At 46.3% G+C, this 17,276-nt stretch overlaps 1 protein-coding gene across 1 annotated transcript in view; it reads left to right on the top strand.

The window, feature by feature from the left end:
- Positions 1-10,167, top strand: part of CSMD2 (CUB and Sushi multiple domains 2) — a 460,842-nt gene extending 450,675 nt beyond the window's left edge. Inside the window, exons 65-70 of the mRNA XM_012722353.1 lie at positions 428-589; positions 3,135-3,247; positions 6,010-6,097; positions 6,233-6,371; positions 6,519-6,733; positions 7,954-10,167. Coding sequence (XP_012577807.1) covers positions 428-589; positions 3,135-3,247; positions 6,010-6,097; positions 6,233-6,371; positions 6,519-6,678 — 662 coding nt within the window. The 3' untranslated portion in view covers positions 6,679-6,733; positions 7,954-10,167. The remainder of the gene's footprint in view (positions 1-427; positions 590-3,134; positions 3,248-6,009; positions 6,098-6,232; positions 6,372-6,518; positions 6,734-7,953) is intronic.
- Positions 10,168-17,276: the final 7,109 nt, after the last annotated feature.

Raw genomic sequence — 17,276 nt, 5'->3', positions numbered from 1 at the left:
ACAGGTGAGGAAGTTGAGATGCATTCATGTGTCACACAACAGTTAAGTCACAGCCAGGACGGGCATCGGTCCTGTCTACTCCGCGGCCCTATTCCCATCGACTATTCATCTTTCTCTTCCTCTTTCCCTTTCTCCATCATTCAACCTCTTCCCTCCTTTTTCCCCTCTTTTCTGCTTTGTTCTCTCTCTCGCTCCTGTTTCCTTTTTTTGCCTTTTTTTTTTTTTCTCACTTCTCCTTACCCACCTGTCTCCTTCCCTCCACACACTCCCCTCCCCCCCAACCTCACCACTGTGAGAACCAAGAATCACCAGGGGCAGAGCCCTCCCCCACCCCATGTTAGGTTGGGGGAGGGGGAGGCACCTTCAGTGCATGAGCTGGGCTCAGCCCTGGGAGGGCCTCCCCTTCACTGTTTCTCAATTCCTCCAGTTCCTGGGGATGTCTTTGCCAAGAATTCCCTATGGAAAGGGGCCTATGAGTACCAGGGGAAGAAGCAGCCAGCCATGCTCAGAGTGACCAGCTTCCAGGTGGTCAACAGCAAGGTCAACGCCACCATGATCGACCACAGCGGCGTGGAACTCCACTTGGCTGGTGAGGACAGACCACGGCAAAAACCTGGGTGGGGAGTGGCCAGGCAGGCGGCCTGAGCACAGAGGTGTCTGCTGTCACGGCAGCACATGGGGTCACAGGCACACGGGGCGCAGACTGCGGGGCGGGGCACAAAGAGAAGAGCAAGTGTGTTTTCAGCTTTTCCTCTACATGAAAGGGAAATGGTTAGTAATGTGAGCATAGAACTCTGTAAGTAAAGAGAAAAGGGACTGATCCCCTAACACTGAACCAAAAACAGGGACTGAGAACTCCAGAAGCCAAAATTCAGTCAATAAGCAAGAGAAAACTGTTTTGCAGCAGTAATAAAAATAAAAATATAAATTAAGCACAAAAAGCCATTTTCCACCTATCCCACTAAGATTTCTTTTAGTAATAAACTTCGTGCTGTCAGCTCCAGGGAGGGCACTGAGGCAGCCCTGGCCAGAGTCTGAATCGGCACAGCCCTGGAAAACAGCCTGGCCATTTGTGTCTGGATTCGTCAAAATGACCCGCCCCATTAATGACACTTCTGCGGGGTTTTGTCACAAGAAATAGCATGAGGGGAGTCAACATTAATGAAGAGGGAATCTTCACATTATACGTGACTTGTATTACATAAAATTGGAAATAGAAAATTATGCAAAAGTAAATAGGTATAGTGGTATCTGCTGGATAAAACATGATGCCAGCTTATAGGAAAATTTAAAATATGACTCCAGTTTTTAAAGGAAAAATATACACGATATAAAATTGGAAGTGAATTAGGATCCCAAAACCAGTTTCTACCTAGAGTGTGGGGGGAGGGAGGAGGGGCGGAGGAGGTGTCCCCCACACCAACAGGGAATTTTCAGGTGCCTTTAGGGGTTCCTAGGAACCCCTAGCTCCATTCAGCTCAGTTCTAACATGATCTGCCCAGAGACAGCATCCACTCCCACAGACGAAGGGCCCTGTCTCCCAAGACCACCCTCTTCAGATGCCATTGGCAAGCCCAGGCTGCTACCCGTGCTGACCTACTGACTACAAAATGGGTTCCCACAGCCTCTTCCTTAGACTTCAGAGGCCAATCAAAAGTTCAGGTTAGGCCCTCCCTGGTGATGCAACGGGTCAGGACACAGCTCTGCAAGCTGGCCACAGCCATTTCAGTGCGAGTTCACTCCCCGGCCCAGGAGATGACCCACATGGCACGGCAGACCTCTGCTGACCTGCCCGCTGCTCCCCTTAGCAGTGTATTTCACTTGATCTGCCTGTTCAGCTCCCCATTCTGTCTCTGGGGACACCCACCCCTACACCTCTGGCCTGTACCCCAGCTCTGTATGCATAAATAAATATTTTAAAAAGCATAGGTTACCTATGCTTCTAATCAGCCAGCTGTACATCATGTACATCAGAGGCCCAGAGGCCCCTCTGCCAGTTTGACTGACATTCTATCACCAAACCTGGTTACTCACAGATCTCTGGCTAGTTATAAGGGATCTTGCTCAGGGACAGCCAGATGGAAGTGACGCCCAGGCTCAAGGACAGGGGAAGGGTGCGGAGCTTCCTTGCCCAAGCCAGATGGCCACTCTCCACAAATGTCCACCTGTCATTTAACCAGAAAAGTCTCCAAAACCCCTCCTTTTAAAGGTTTTCTCGAGGCTTCATTATATAGGTGTGATTGATTGAATCATTGGCTACTAGCAATTGAACTCAACCTCTCTCTCTTTCCTATAGGTCTGGAAGTTCCAACCCTCTACTCACTTGGTTGGTTCTTCAGCCCCCACCCTTAGGGGCCTCCAAAAGTCACCTCATTCACACAACAAAAGACACATTGATCAGTCTCTCAACACATAGGAAATTACAAGGATTTGGGAAGCTGTGAGCCAGGATCTGTGAACAAAGACCAAAGATACACATAGGAGAAATTTAGCTGGTCATCTGAATGAGCAAATAGGCATTTTTCTTATAAATCACATCACAGGAAGTAATTTTCCAAAATGCTGACAGTGCTTATTTCTTAAAAGTGAGATCAGGACTGTTTTTTTTTTTCCTCATGCATTTCTGCATTTTCCAAAATTTCCTGTGTCCAATTTTTGAATTTTGCAGTCTTTCTATGATCAGAAAAAGTAAATGCTGAGAGAGACAAATGTTTACTGAAAGACGGATAGATAGATGACCGCATGAGCATGTAAACGTACACCGTCATGCACAACCCCACGTCTGAGCATGCGCCCTCATTCATGGGCATGCACACATGTGAGTGTTTCCATTCATGAGCATAGAAGTGTACCAGCTCTGACACACTCACACACTCGTGCACCCACTGCCCGCTGGACTGCACGCATGCCCATGCATTAGCTGGCACATCAGCATACACAAAATGAGGTCACTTTATTCTCTGCAGTGTGGCGGCAGATGACCACAGGCCAGTGGCCCAGGCCTTGTGGACATGTATGCAGGTTCTTGCACGCTCAGTCCCTTCAGCATATGCAAACGCACATACTCACAAATCTGGGTTTTGAAATGTTCCCAGGGATCTTTCAACAATGCCCTCTGACCTTTCTTTTCCCAGGGACTTACAAGAAGGAAGATTTCCACCTCCTCCTCCAGGTTTACCAAATTACAGGGCCTGTGGAGATCTTTGTGAATAAGTTCAGAGATGATCACTGGGCTTTAGATGGACATGTAAGTTCAGCAAAATCTCTCTCAGTCCTTGACCGCCCCATCCTGGGTCCCCAGGTCCCTGGAAATGAAGAGGGAAGAAGAGAAAGGAAATCCCCAGGATCAACATGGAAAGTTGAGAGACTTTCTGTGGAACCAGGACTGGGAGCAAAAGAGTCCTCATCTGCTAGTAAAACAGGCAAGAGAAGATTGACGGGCCAGCAGGTCAAGAGTCCCTGGGCCTGCACCTCTGAGCAGGATGGAGCAGGTTGTGATGCTAGAGCAGGAAGCAAGAACTGGAGGTCAGCAGTGTCAGAGGAAATTCTAGTAATGACGGTCATGTACCTACCGGTGTTCACATGCTTTGGAGAGTTCATCACAGTTCCAATAGCATTAATTTTAGGGGGCCCTTGGGACATAACTCCTCACTGTTCATGGGGAGAGTTGGAAGAAGTACTGAGTCCCAGATGACCGCTCAAACATCTATTCACATTCAAGGCTGTGGCTTGTGATGATCCAGCACAGCTTGAGAGCCCAAGATAGGAGAAAAGGGATGTGACTTCATGTAATCCCCCGGGGGAGACCTTAGTGCAGTCCTGGGCATTCTAGAGATGGAAGCCACGTCTCTCCTGGGATTCGTGTTTCTGCCTTCCAGTTTCACGGGAAGGGGATTTGAGCACAGTGTCACCTCTTGTGCCAGAATTCAAGTTTCCTAAAGACCATCAAGGAGCTGATTCCAATGCAAAGCACATGAGGGTCTTTATTGCAAGCTCGAGCCTGGGCTCCCAGCATACACCAAGACAGTAGCCAAAGTTCAGAGCCCTGAGCTCAGGGAAGGCAGGGTTTTTATTACAGAAGAGGGGAGTTTCAGCTCAGCAGAGGGGAGTTAGCTCAGCAGTACATTGATTGGTTAACATTGAACAAATTTATCTTGTCTTAACCCAGTTGGTCTATGAGTGTAAGATGTGACCTTGACTACTGAGCCCACATACCTTAGGACATCTGGTGCTTTCCTGATATGTACTGGTTACTTGCCTACTTGCTAATTGGCTGTTGCTATGGGATGAGCAAGATTAGGACATTTACAGTTAAACTCAGCCTTGGTGCTTTGTTGATAACTGAAACTTAGGCCTGGCTGGTTCAGAAGCATTCTGAAGCCTGTCATGGTGTCAGTTTTGTCTTCCACTCTCACATCCTCAGCTTGCCAGACCCCACGCTCCCCTACAGAGCGTGTAGAGGAGGGTGCACAAGAGGTCACAGAATAGCCAAGAGCTGAGGCATCAGAGCTCATCCTCCCAGACAAGACCAGCTGGTAGAAGACCACAGCTTTGGCGATTTTGCTTCAGAAACACACAGGGAGAAAATGGCAGCGTTGGTGTCCTGGTGTTCTCAAAAGTACCCTGGGGCCTCCCGTTGGGCCTCCCCCTTGGGCCGCTGGCTTCAGTGGAAGGATTCCAGAAGCTGTGCAGCAGTCTGTGCAGCAGGCCAGGAGGGCCGGCCAGGGCCTAGCTGCAAATGGGGCTCTGGGAGATCAGCCACTCACCAAACCACTTCTGTGGCCTCCAGAGCATATGTGGGGCGCTCCTTGTGGAGGTCACCGTGGTGCACAACAGACGGGCCTCTACCCAGGTGGGGTGTGCTGGGAGGCACACAGGGAGCCCAAGAGCATCCCAAGAGGAGGCCTCGTGTCTGATGCACTGCCTGCCCCGTGAGCCTCACGGAGACTAGGGGCAGAGGAGCAGGGAGGAGCTGTGCCCAACTCCCCCCAAAGTTAATAGCGATTGAAACTGTGATGAATTCACCAAAGTATGTTAACACCGGTGGGGACATTTTAATCAGGCTTTGGTTTCTAAAAGTCCATTTTCATCATAGTAATAATAGCTAAAACTTACCTTGGGGTCGATTAAGTGTCCTTCGCGCTCGTCTGTATCAACCCAGTGCATCCTCACAGCGACACAGTGGTTCTGTCGTTACGCCAGTTTACAAGTGAGAAGCCGAGACGCCGTGATTCACCCACAGAAAATAGAGATGGCTCTAGGCAGGGAGAGAGGCACCCCTGAACCCCCAAACCTGCCTGCTTTAAATAGGTTTTGCTATCTTTCACATCAAGACAAACATATAAGACCTTTAGTGGAAAGGAACTTTAATACAATGAGTGTGCAATACAGAAAAGGCAAAGAATATAGTCTCTAAATCAAACACCCAAAGTGACGAGTCCCCTCGTGGGTAAAAGTCCACCCAAAAGAGAGTGGCCCAGAGCAAGGCCGGAAAGCCCGCCACGAGTCTAAAGCATCTTCTGACCGGGACCCATAGAAAAGGGTCAGAAATGACCAGACAAGTCTGGGAGGAAAAGAGCAAAATCAAAATCAAGATAAAACGCTGCCATAGTGAACCTCCCCATGGGTCTCTCACCCACATCTGTCTCACCCAGCCCAGGGCGGCTGCTTCACATGTCTCTGCTCCCTGTGCCGTCCTCATCCTGCTTCCTTCCTCCTCAGTCTCCCCAGCTTCTCCTCTCTGCTCAGCAACACCCTTCTTTGGGTGGAGCAGGGAGCCTAGAACCTCCCCTTCTCCTGGGGAGCACGTCGTTACACTGGGGTGTCCTACCCCAGCCACGAGTCCCCCCACCCTGCCTGGGGTGCATAGTCCTGCCTCTGGGGGTGGGCGGGGTCACACCGCAGGCCCAGCAGTGCATACCTTTCAGTGTGTCTCTGGCCTGGCCGCAGGGGCGCCGGCTCCTTCTAGCATGCCTCCCTTTTGACCCCCTCTGCTCCCCACCATCGCAGGTCTCCTCGGAGTCTTCAGGCGGCACCTTCATTTACCAGGGCTCCGTCAAGGGCCAAGGCTTTGGGCAGTTTGGCTTCCAAAGACTTGGTAACTAGCATTTGTCCCGGGGCGGTGTGAGCTCATGGGATGGGGGAGAAACTTGTACCCTGGGGTGGGGGCAGGGGGCCCTGTGCCTTCATACCGTGTCTCTGTGACCTGTGGTTTCTCTCTGGGACTTCACAGACCTCAAGCTGCTGGAGTCAGACTCCGAGTCCATCGGCCGCCACTTCGCTTCCAACAGCAGCTCAGTGGCAGCTGCCATCCTCGTGCCTTTCATCGCCCTCATCATCGCAGGCTTTGTTCTCTATCTCTACAAACACAGGTGCGGGAGCAGGACCCCGGACTGGGACGGGCAAACCCTGCTGGGGAGTTCTTGGGGAGGCCTATAACGACCCTCTCCTGCCCCTCCCTCCCCTGGAGCCCTGGGCAGGTCTCTCCTTGATGTCTTATCGCGGTCTCGTCTTCCCAGGAGAAGACCCAAAGTTCCCTTCAATGGCTACGCTGGCCACGAGAACACCAATGTCCGGGCCACGTTCGAGAACCCAATGTACGACCGCAACATCCAGCCCACGGACATCATGGCCTCCGAGGCGGAGTTCACAGTCAGCACCGTGTGTACAGCTGTATAGCCTCCAGCCTGGCTGCCACCGCCACCGCCCCCGAGGGCCCCGCCTCCGGCAGCCGGTGAGAGGCGGGCGACAAAGCTGTGCAGGCAGGGAGAGGGACGCAGGCCCCTGCAGGCACGCACACAGGGAGGGAGCGAGTGCCGGTGCAGCCGCGTGCCAGGCCCTGGGCGCGGCCCTGCCCCATACCTGTGAGGCGTTATGATGCCCGGACAGGCGAGGAAACTGAGGAATTAACCCGACCACGATCACACAGCTAATAAGTGACCGTGTCAGACTCCAGGTCCGGGCAGACCGACTCCAGACTTTTCGCACTTAACCGTTGCAGTCAGTCAGCACATACCCAAGCCCGAGAGCATTGTCGGGCCCTGCAGAAAGAAGCGTGTTCGCCATCCCCAAGCACGTCTCTCTGATCTCCCTCCCAAGCTCCCCGTATGGTAGCGCGTGTGATGGCCATTCCTGCCAACGCACGGCCGCTCATCGAGAGGCCAGGCAGAGAGAGAGGAGAGGGCGAAGGGGAGCTTTAATTTCAGGACGGGCAAGTCTGGGGTCCGCGGCGTGGACCTGTGGGCTAGGCGGGGCATCGGGAGTTGGTGTTGTAGATGTGAGTCCAGAGGCCGTCTGCAAGCCTGCCCAGGCCTGGCGTTCCGAGAAGGGGCGCTTGACTCGAGGGATGCTGCATGCAAAAGAAACACCCTGAGCAGACTCACATGTATTTGCAATGAGTGAGTTGGTGATGCATTCAGAGGGCGCCTAAAAAGAAGAGCTGAAATTAAAATCAGACCCCACATAGGGAAGTCAGAGGCAATGGCATCAGGAGCAGTGGGCAGTGGCGGGGACTCTGCCGGCCGCAGCCTTCCTCTCCTTAGATAGATTTAAGGTACTTACAACCGTGTGGTTTCAAAGATGAACAGAGGCCAGGCTGGATTCTTTATTGCGTATGCATTATTATTACATTCATTTTTTTTTTTCTCACTTTGTGAGAAATAAAATGAAAGCCTGTCCTGGGCGCTCAAGGGACGGTGACCCCCAGACACAGGGTTTGCTGTGCCTGCCGGAGACACCGGCCCCACCGGGGAGAGGCAGCTTTAAGAAAATCCTCATTCTTCTGTGTGTGCTTCCTACCTACACCCTTCCCTCAGCGGGGGTGCCAGGTGCAGCCCCGTGCCAGGCCCTGAGCGAGGCCCTGCCCCACATGAAAGATGCAAGTCAAGACGATTAATTTTCTTCCCTTCTCCCCCCTTTCCTCTCTGCTTTGTGCCTGCTGCACCCCACCCCCAGCTCTCCAGGGGACACGAGCAGGCTCCCCTGAGCACAGTGCCCAGCGCCCATCTTCGTCTGTCTCTTCGCCCGTGTCTGCTACTGCTGGGACCTGGGCCTTGCCCTGCCGCCATCTGCACCACCACCCTGGAGAGGACACCCACTGTGCCCCGACTTTGGGCAGTAGGGGAAGAAGGGCTGTCACGGAGGCGGGAAGCTTACTGATTTAAAATAGCGGAGCTTCGGCGGGTGTGTGCGCGTGTGCGGGAGCCTGGACACACGCAGACACACACCCCTCCTTCCCTGGAGTCCTCAAGAAGTGACCGGAAAAGCTTGAGAAGAGAAATGTGTGTGCAGGACACCCTCAAGTCCCGCTTCCCATAATAGAGGAGGGGCAGATCAGCCCTAAAGGAAACACGCCCGCACTGCCGAGGCAGAGGACCCCAAAACCCCAAAATAGGTCGACAGGATGTGGTCAGCGAACAGAGAGCAGCTTCTGCAGAGAGACAGCCTAATGGCAGAGTGATCGCAACGGGGCACCCCAAGGATAGAAAAATTCCTTTAAAATAGCCTGGAAATCAATTTTTTTTCCCCAACGTAATAATTTTGAGTCTAAGTGAATTAAAAGTCATTCTGGGTCACGGGCAGCACTGGGGAAGAAGGGTGAGGCAGGAGAGGAAGGGAGAGACATCTGGTTGCCCCCTGACCAGGAGATGAGAAGTCAGGTCTGTGTCCCAGACGGGGACCCCAGGTCGGCAGGAACTGGGGACGTGCCAAAGGGAGTGGGAGAGCGAGGGTCCCCCAGTATCCCCAAACGATGGCTACCATAGCTTGAATTTCTCCTCTGTGCCTGACACTTCAGTTATGTTGTTTTTAGACCTTACGGCAACCCCAAACAGACGGTTTATTGTTTCCATGTTATAATGAGAAGGCAGGACGGGTAGGCGAGATAAGGCCCAGAGTCAGGATGCAAGCCCAGGCCTGTCTGACCCCAATGTCTATTCCAGAAACCAGGCCAAGAAGGACAGGAGGAAGTGACTCTCCTCAGCGCACGAGGCCGGGGCTGGAGGGCCAGTCAGGGGACCAGGTGCCCTGTGGCAACTCTGTTCTCTCCACTGAGCACCATCAGGGCTCCTGGCCGGTGCCACCCTTGGCTCTAGAAAGCCCCTCGCCATGGCAAGGGACCCAGGAACTCCTGAAGCAAAAGAACCAAGCTAATGAAGGCCCTACCCTCTCCTGCTTTCGCAAGTGGGGTTGATGCGCTTTGAGTTTCGCTGTGCCTGGGTCTTTAACGGACTCCATGGAAATCTTACGAGAAGACAGTAGGCTTTCTCTGTGGGTGTGTAACATGCTGGCTTCAGATGTCTGTGTCACTCATAGAAATAACAGCTAGAAATGTGTGGAGTGGCAGGGACACCTGGTTCTTAACCAAGTCCTGGGTGAGATCAGATGAAGGTTCAGACTGGCTGGGTAAAGCGAGGGGCGTACCCGTGCATAGGCTCCACAGGGACAGTGGGGTGCCCGCAGCAGCACGGGCAGCTCCAGGCCGCGGCATCGGGCTTGGCGGAGAGGACCGACCCAGACGAACATCCTCACTCTCATCTCTTTCTTTCCCTGGAAACCAGTGCAGGAGGCTCCTTGGCTGCTCCCTTCCCCTCCTCACACTCAGACCAAGCAGTGGACTCCTCCTTCAGCCTGCCTCGCCCCTTCCCCTGTGCCCTAGTGAAGTCCTGGCAGATGCCCACGGGGCACACGCTGGCGGGCGCCGGGCACTCAGCTGTGCATTGGCCTTTCCCACCTCTGGCATTCTCTCTCCACACCAGGGGCCTGGCAGGGCCCAGGGCAGGTGAAGGCCTTCATCCACCATTTCACCATGTGCCCACTGTCATCCTATAAAGAAAAAAAAAGTAAAACAAAAACAAAAATCTTTTGTACAGAGATATATTTTTATTATACAAAGTTTGTACAGTACCAAAAAAGAAAGAAAAAAAAGGTGTAAATTTTTTTTCATTATTGTAGGTAAACAGTAGTGGAAGCCTTTTTTGTAAATGTAATAAAATGTATAAATATGGTTTTCAGAAAACATCAAGTGCTGTAAATATGTAATCTACACACCTTCTTGGCTTGTCTGCAGTATATACATTTAATTTATCTGTCTCTGTATATGAGGCTTCCCCCTTGGGGTCCTGCATTATGGTACTTTCCTGAATTTGAAAGCGATTTTAAATTTTTTGAATTCAAATAAAATATAAATTTTTGCATTGGTTTTCTTACATTCTTATGGCCTTTTTCATGGCTGGGGGCAAGTGTTTGTTGATGAAGAAAGGCATATTTGGGACTAATACCAAGGGTGGAAAGGTGGAATCTGCTTTCTTAAACTGTTTTGTCTTTCCTCTCCTGCATGATAGGAACAGCCAAGCAAAATGACAGTGGATGCACCATACATAAAATTTAATTCAGCGTGGATCAAATACATACACGTAAGACCTAAAGCCATAAACTCTTATGAGAAAGGAGGAAACTTTCATAACATTAGATTTGGCAGCGATTTCTTGGATATGAAACCCAAAAAAAGGCAAAAAAGAAAAAGTGAATAAAATAGACTTCATCAAAATTTAAAAACTTCTGTGCATCAAAGGACATAATCAACAGAGTAAAAAGGGAAGCTAGGGAATGGGAGAAAGTATTTATAAATCATTCATCTGATAAGGGATATCAATCCAGAAGACAAAAAGAAGTTTACAACAAAAAAGCAACCAAATTTTAAAAATGGTCAAAGGACTTGAACACATTTCTCCCAAGAAGATACACAAATGACTGACTAGGGCATGAAAAGAGGCTCAACATCACTGAGCACTATGGAAATGCAAATCAGAACCACAGACCCCACCATGCCTATTAAAATAGCTAATAACCCTAAAAATAGCAGAAAGCAGGTATGAGTGAGGATGTAGAGAAGAAGGAATCTTGCTTATTGGTAGAAGGAATGGTGCAACCACTATGGAAAACAGTGGAAGTTCCTCAAAAGTTTTAAGATACAGCTACCCTGGGACCTACCCTAGCAATTCTGCTCTGGGAATATGTCCAAAGGAAAGGAAATTACTATCTTTAAAAGATGCCTGCACCCTCGTGTTCATTAACCTGTATATTGACAGTCTCATCATGTTCCTGGGAAAATCATGCCAGACTGGCCAACTCCCAGTAAAACAATATTTTAAAGAATTAAAAAAAAAAGTTTGAAAATTAGATGTTAAATAACACACAAGGCAAAGCAAGAATGTATCAATAGTTTCAACAAACTAAAGGAAAGAAATTACAAGCCAAAGTATAAACAGAGTGGTTTTTAAGTGTCAAGACAATGAAAACACCATATTAAATACTCAAGACCTCAGGAGTCCTACTTGAATGCAGTGTGTTCAACATAACAGATTCTCATGGACACAGCCACACACTAAGTGCAGACAAGGCTTACAAGACACTCCTGGCTGATTAGGCTGAAGCCATGGCGTGAAGGCCAAGGAAGCAGGAGTGCAGTGAGGAGCTGCTCCAGGCCTGAAGGAGGAGGAGAGCATCAAAACTGTCCAAGGAGGAAGACCTTGTCTGTACATAGTGGCCTCAGCAAATCTATCAGTCAGCTCAATAAAACAAGTGACCTGCCTAAATAAAATAATGAGAAAGATCTTTATAACCTATTATGAATTATTTTCAAGATAAATTAAAAGACTAGGAGTAGAAGAGCATATTTTGGTGCTCTTTATATAAGATGGTGAGCTCTAAATATCATTTTTTAATAAAAGGAACCAGAATTTTTTGTTTAGTTTTTTGGTGGGGTTTATGTTTTGTTTTGTTTGTTTTGTTTTGCTTTGTTTTGTTTTGTGAAATAGCTGATTCCAGTCCAGGGGTAGACAATGTATGAGATATATATATATATATATATATATATATATATATAAGCTTGTCATCCTAAAAAACAAGAAAGTTACCAAACACCATTTGTGTCACGTCAAGGGAATGCATGCAAAAGCTTTAAAAGACTTCCCTTCCCCTGGGCAAATATGGGACAGTTTGAGACTCTTCTTCATCATCATCAAGGCCATCGATGGGAACAGTAAATGTAAGAGTCCATGAGTTTATAATAACATCTTTAAAAGCCCACTGGTCACCTATGAAAAATGCAAAAGAATCAACTCATTAGTTTGATAACCAGTTAATACAAAAGGGAAAAGCAAGCATTTATCCTGCTTTTCATATATAATATGTAATTCTGGGCAAACCAAATAGTTAAGGAAGAGATGTTTCTCTTTGTACTAGTATTCCAGCTAATGCTAGAAGAATGGAATTCAAGTGCCACACTTTGCAACCACTATTAAAATCTAAATCTTGGTGATGAGAGTCAATACAGCTAGAATCAAGGCTTTCTAATGGCAAAACACAGCATCACCTGTGATTTATTCTTATGAAAAAAAATAGTCAAATCTGAATGATATGTGATCAAACTTCTAGGTTGAAAACACCAGTTTACAGATGAAATGGTTTCGGTGATGCCACAGAGGTTCAGAGGCTAGAAAATTCTGGAGCAAAAATGACCTAGTTGCAGTGCAGGATCTTACCTAAATTCTGTTTCAAACAAATTGTCCTTAAATTTTTATGAAATAGGAACACTGAATATTTTGATTATATAATTTTTAACTTTTGGGATGTAGTGGGTATACTTTTTTTTAAAGGCATCGCTATCTTTTGGAGATCTACACTAAAATATTTATGGATGAAGTGATTTGACATCCAGGATCTGCTTCCAAGTTTCTGTGAAGAGAGCAAGTGGCAATAAGTTTAAAACAAGCACAGCTGGGAGCTGAGAATTACTGAAGTTGACATTCATTCATTATTGTCCTCTCACTTTTAGAATATGCTTAAGTGTTTTTTCTATTCTGAAACAAAAGCTATTTTAAAAGAAACAATAGCAAATAATGTACATACATAGTTGCTTTTCTTGCCAAATCTGCAGGAAGGATTAATCATCGTTACCTATAGATGAGGAGTGAGACTAGAGAGAAAGGATTAGCATGAACATGAAAACCCTGGGTATCTCTGTCTTCAGAGAATTTCAACTCTCATAGCAAATTTACACATCTGGATAACTTTTACATTAAAAGTTTCTTTAATGGCCCTCCCTAGTGGCGCAGCGGGTTAAAGCACTGCATTGAGAAGCTAAAGCCACTTCCACATGAGTTCAATTCCCGCCTGCCCCGGAGGTGACCACATGGCGTGGCAGACCTCTCCTGACCCGCCCGCTGCTCCCCTCAGCAGTGTACTTCATAGATCTGCCTGTTCTGCTCCCCTCTCTGTCTCTGGTGAAGCCTCTCACCGCCCCTGAGCCTCTGGCCTGTACCCAAGTTCTGTATGTACAAATAAATAAATCTTAAAAAAAAAAAAAAAAAGTTTCTTTAAAATCCCCAAATTAAATATAAACAGCAACAAATGACCTAAAAATGTATCATTGGTAACAACCACAGTAGGAAATTAGCTATGTTAAGTCACTTTTGTTTTCTAGAGTTTTATATAAATGTCAGTCATTTTTACTCCTCCACCTGTGCACAAGTTTCACTCACTCTTGGTGTCAATGCCCCCTCCCCTACCTTCTCCTATCTGCCTTCCTCCTCCCCCACACCACCACCCCCCAGCCAGTATATTTTTCACACCCAAGTCTAATTGTGCTGTGCGTGGCCAATTAGTGTTGGTGGGTGAGACCCCACCCACAACATGGCTGAACAAAGAGGCTCCCTTGAAAACAACAATTACAACTAGTAAGTGCCCCCAGCACAATCCAGAGACTTCAAAGCAGCTATCAAGATAGGAGGACTTCCCCAGGGAACAGAAGAAGGTAGGTTGGTGGCCCCTGAGGGGTGAGAACAGGAGGAAGCAAAGGGAAGCCTAGCCTATGTGTCTGGACTGAGGCGGGGATGACTTATCTAAGGAAACTCAGGACATTGTGAAATTCCTTGGAGGAATTTTCCTGATGTGGAAGTGAACATAGGCATGGGCCTGAGCCCAGCCCAACGCAGGGTAGTAGAAGCTTGGTAGACCCTAGCCCAGGAAATTGCTGGGTGGCAATTGGGGTGGTCTGGCCGTGAAAAGCCCCTTTCCCTCCCCTCAACCAAAAAGGCCCAAAGAAAAGCTAGACCAAGCCAGGCCCAGCTCTATGAAGTCCAAAGAAGGCCTTTACGCCAAACTCACAAATCAGGGTGGAGCCGGGCACAGGTGTGAATGAATTCACAGAAAAAGGGAATTTATTGAAATACACTGTTAGAGAAGCAGCCGGCTAGAGGGGAGAGGTCTGCCCAGGAAGGCTTGGGGCTACCTTTTATAATCTAGTCCCATGACTGCAGAGTCAGTTTGGGCTGGTTGGTGCTGGGATGTCTGATACTGGCCTTGGCCTTTGACACAGAATGTGTCCTGGCCCTGCCTCCTCACTCAGGATCAAGTGTTAAGAGACCAGTCCTAAGGTCTGGTTCCCATAGCAACAGTATCACTTCTCTTTATCTATTCAAGTCTCCCACACCTTTCTGTAGGGGATAATAGGGGGCCTTCTATTTAACCTTATTAAGTGATACCCCAATACTCTGTGAAGGTTTTGGTTTTTAAATTCCACAGATAAGTGAAACAATTCATTATCTGTCATTTTATGATTTATTTCATTTAGCATAATCACCTCAAGGCTTATCTATTTTGTCCCAAAGAACACTATTTCAGCTGTTAAATAGCTGAATAGTAGTTCATTGCATATATATTCTACAATTTCTTTATTCAGCCATCTCTCCTTGGACACTTCTGCTGAATCTATGACTTGGCAGTCCTGGACGGTGCTGCTGTGAACACAGGAGTGTGTAAGTCTTTTCATATTAGTGCTTCATAGTCTTTGGGTAAATACCTAGCAGAGGTTTTGGAATTTCTTTTTTTTTTTCCTTTAAGGTATCTCCTTACCATTTTGCATAGAGGCTGCACCAAATTGCATTCCCACCAAAAGCAGATGAGAATTTTCTTTGCTCATATTCTTGCCAACATGTTTGTTTTCATTGTTGTTGTTGTTGATATGGGTCATTTTCAGGCGAAGTGATATTGTGGTTTTGATCTGCATTTCCCAAATGATATTGGATGATATTTCATGTGTCTGTAGACCACCTGATTATCTTCTTTAGAAAGTGTCTATTTGGCTCTTTTGCACTTTTTAAAAGTTGTGTCACCTGTTTCATTATTGTTGGATTTTATAAGTACTTAATATATCTTGGAAATTAGTCCCTTGTCAGATGTGTGATGTGCAGATATTTTCTCCCAGTCTAAGGTTGCCATTTTGTTTTCATGCTAGTTTCTTTTGAGGTAGAAAAGCTTTTAAATTTGATGTCGTCTCACTTGTCTATTTTTGCTTTTCCTTTGCTACTGGAGCTGCATCCTCAAACACAACTTTGCAGTTGCTGTCCTATCATGTGTCTCCCATGTTTCCTTTTATGTATTTTATGGTGTAGTGTTTATTGCCAGGTCTTTAATCCAATTTGAATTAATTTTTGTGTATGGATGGAGTTAAATTAACTATGGACTAGTTTCATTTTTCTGCATGGGGCTGTCCATGTTTCCCAAAATCATTTGTTAAAGAGGCTTTCCTTTCTCCATTGTATGCAGCACCTGTCAAAGATTAACTGTTCACACTTGTGTAGATTCACTTCTAGGCTTTCTATTCTATTCCAATGGTCAGTGTTTCTGTTTTGGTTACAAAATCAGACTGTTTTTATTACTGTTGCTGTGTAATATAGTTTGAAGTCAAAGAGTATGATACCTCCCTTTCTTCTTTTCTCTTAGGATTGCTTTGACTATTTGTGCCATTTGTGGTTGTATAAAGTTTCATTATTGTTCTATTTTCTTGAAAATAGGAATTTTGATATGTATTGCATTGAATCTGCAAATTGCTTTAGGTAATATGGCCATTTTAACAGTGTTTTTTAATCCAGGAGCATGGGCTATCTTTCCCTTTTTTTTTTTGCATCTTATTTCCTTTTACTTAAAGTCCAATGTATAAGTATGTCACCTCCCTCATTAAGTTTACTCCAAAGTATTTGATTCTTTTTGGTGCTCTAAGTACTTTTGAACAGAACTTTTATGGTTTCTGTTCTAATAAGAAGGACTGCAAAGAAGGACTGAAATCTTGAGCATTACTTAGTTTATTGTTAGTAATATTGTTCTCATAATTTTGAAACAGCGATAAAGCAAATAATACATCAATGTTAATTGACACCAAGATGTACCTGTAAAAGAAATATAAATACAAAACAAAGTAGGTTAATAAATATCATGTAATACTAAATTTGAATTTGAAATGTTAACATGAACACATGGAATTTAAAATCCACATATATATTCCCTGGTTCTGCCCACTGAAAGGATCAAAAGCAATGACGACAGTACAGCAATGCGCACGTTAAATGTCCAGTTTCTGGTTTCTAAATGCCGCTCCCCACTAAGAGGAACCAGACTTCTTGGGGAGGTGACTGATCCCAATTATGGGGCAACTGAATGAAAGCTGAACCTGGGGTACATGTAACAAAAAGCAAGGAGGCACAAGAGACTATGGACCGAGTCATAGATAGTACCATTATCAATCCCCTGAATTCACTGTTGAGCAATTTTCAAAATAAAGTTAGAAGAATTGAAACTAGACTATCACAGAAGAATTTCACCAACCTTCAAAGACTACATAACCTCCATATTTTACAAATTAGTTCAGAAAACAGAAAAAAAGGAAATTTTTCCAAACTCACAATCATGAAAAAATAAATGCCCCAAATTGAAAACCAAATGAAAAATAATGACTCTTACAGTCTATAAAGTTGGCAAATAATTATTTCAAATGACTTGCAATGCAGAATTCTGTTTGTACATCTCTGGTGGGATATAGTCTAAGAATAAGAAAAGGGCTGGAGTGGACTTTAGAAAGCTGACAAAAGATTCTAGACCATCTCTGGTCCTTGCTTCTATTTCACAGAAATATAAGCTATTTTAAATTTCATCTTAACACTGAGCATTCTATTTGAAAATCACAAAGCTGTAATTCCAGCACTCTGAGGTTGCCACATCAACATTACACCATGCACAGATCCTTCTAGAGTCCTTTTGTACCCACACATGCTCATGCTTGTGTGATATTACTTGTCAGCTGACAGTTTATTGTGAGCATTGTTACACGGAGGCTGTGTATTTTTTTTTTTTTCACATTTTAAATGGCTACTTCATTTTCTGTTGCCTGCTGGTACTATAATTTATATCACATTCCCCTTTATTGGGCATTTCGATTACAG

This window comes from Condylura cristata, unplaced genomic scaffold, assembly GCF_000260355.1.
Source record: "Condylura cristata isolate star-nosed mole 26May11 unplaced genomic scaffold, ConCri1.0 scaffold00008, whole genome shotgun sequence".
NCBI classification, from domain to species: Eukaryota; Metazoa; Chordata; class Mammalia; order Eulipotyphla; family Talpidae; genus Condylura; species Condylura cristata.
The sequence above is the reverse complement of the archived record's forward strand: the minus strand, read 5'-3'. Positions and strand labels throughout refer to the sequence as shown.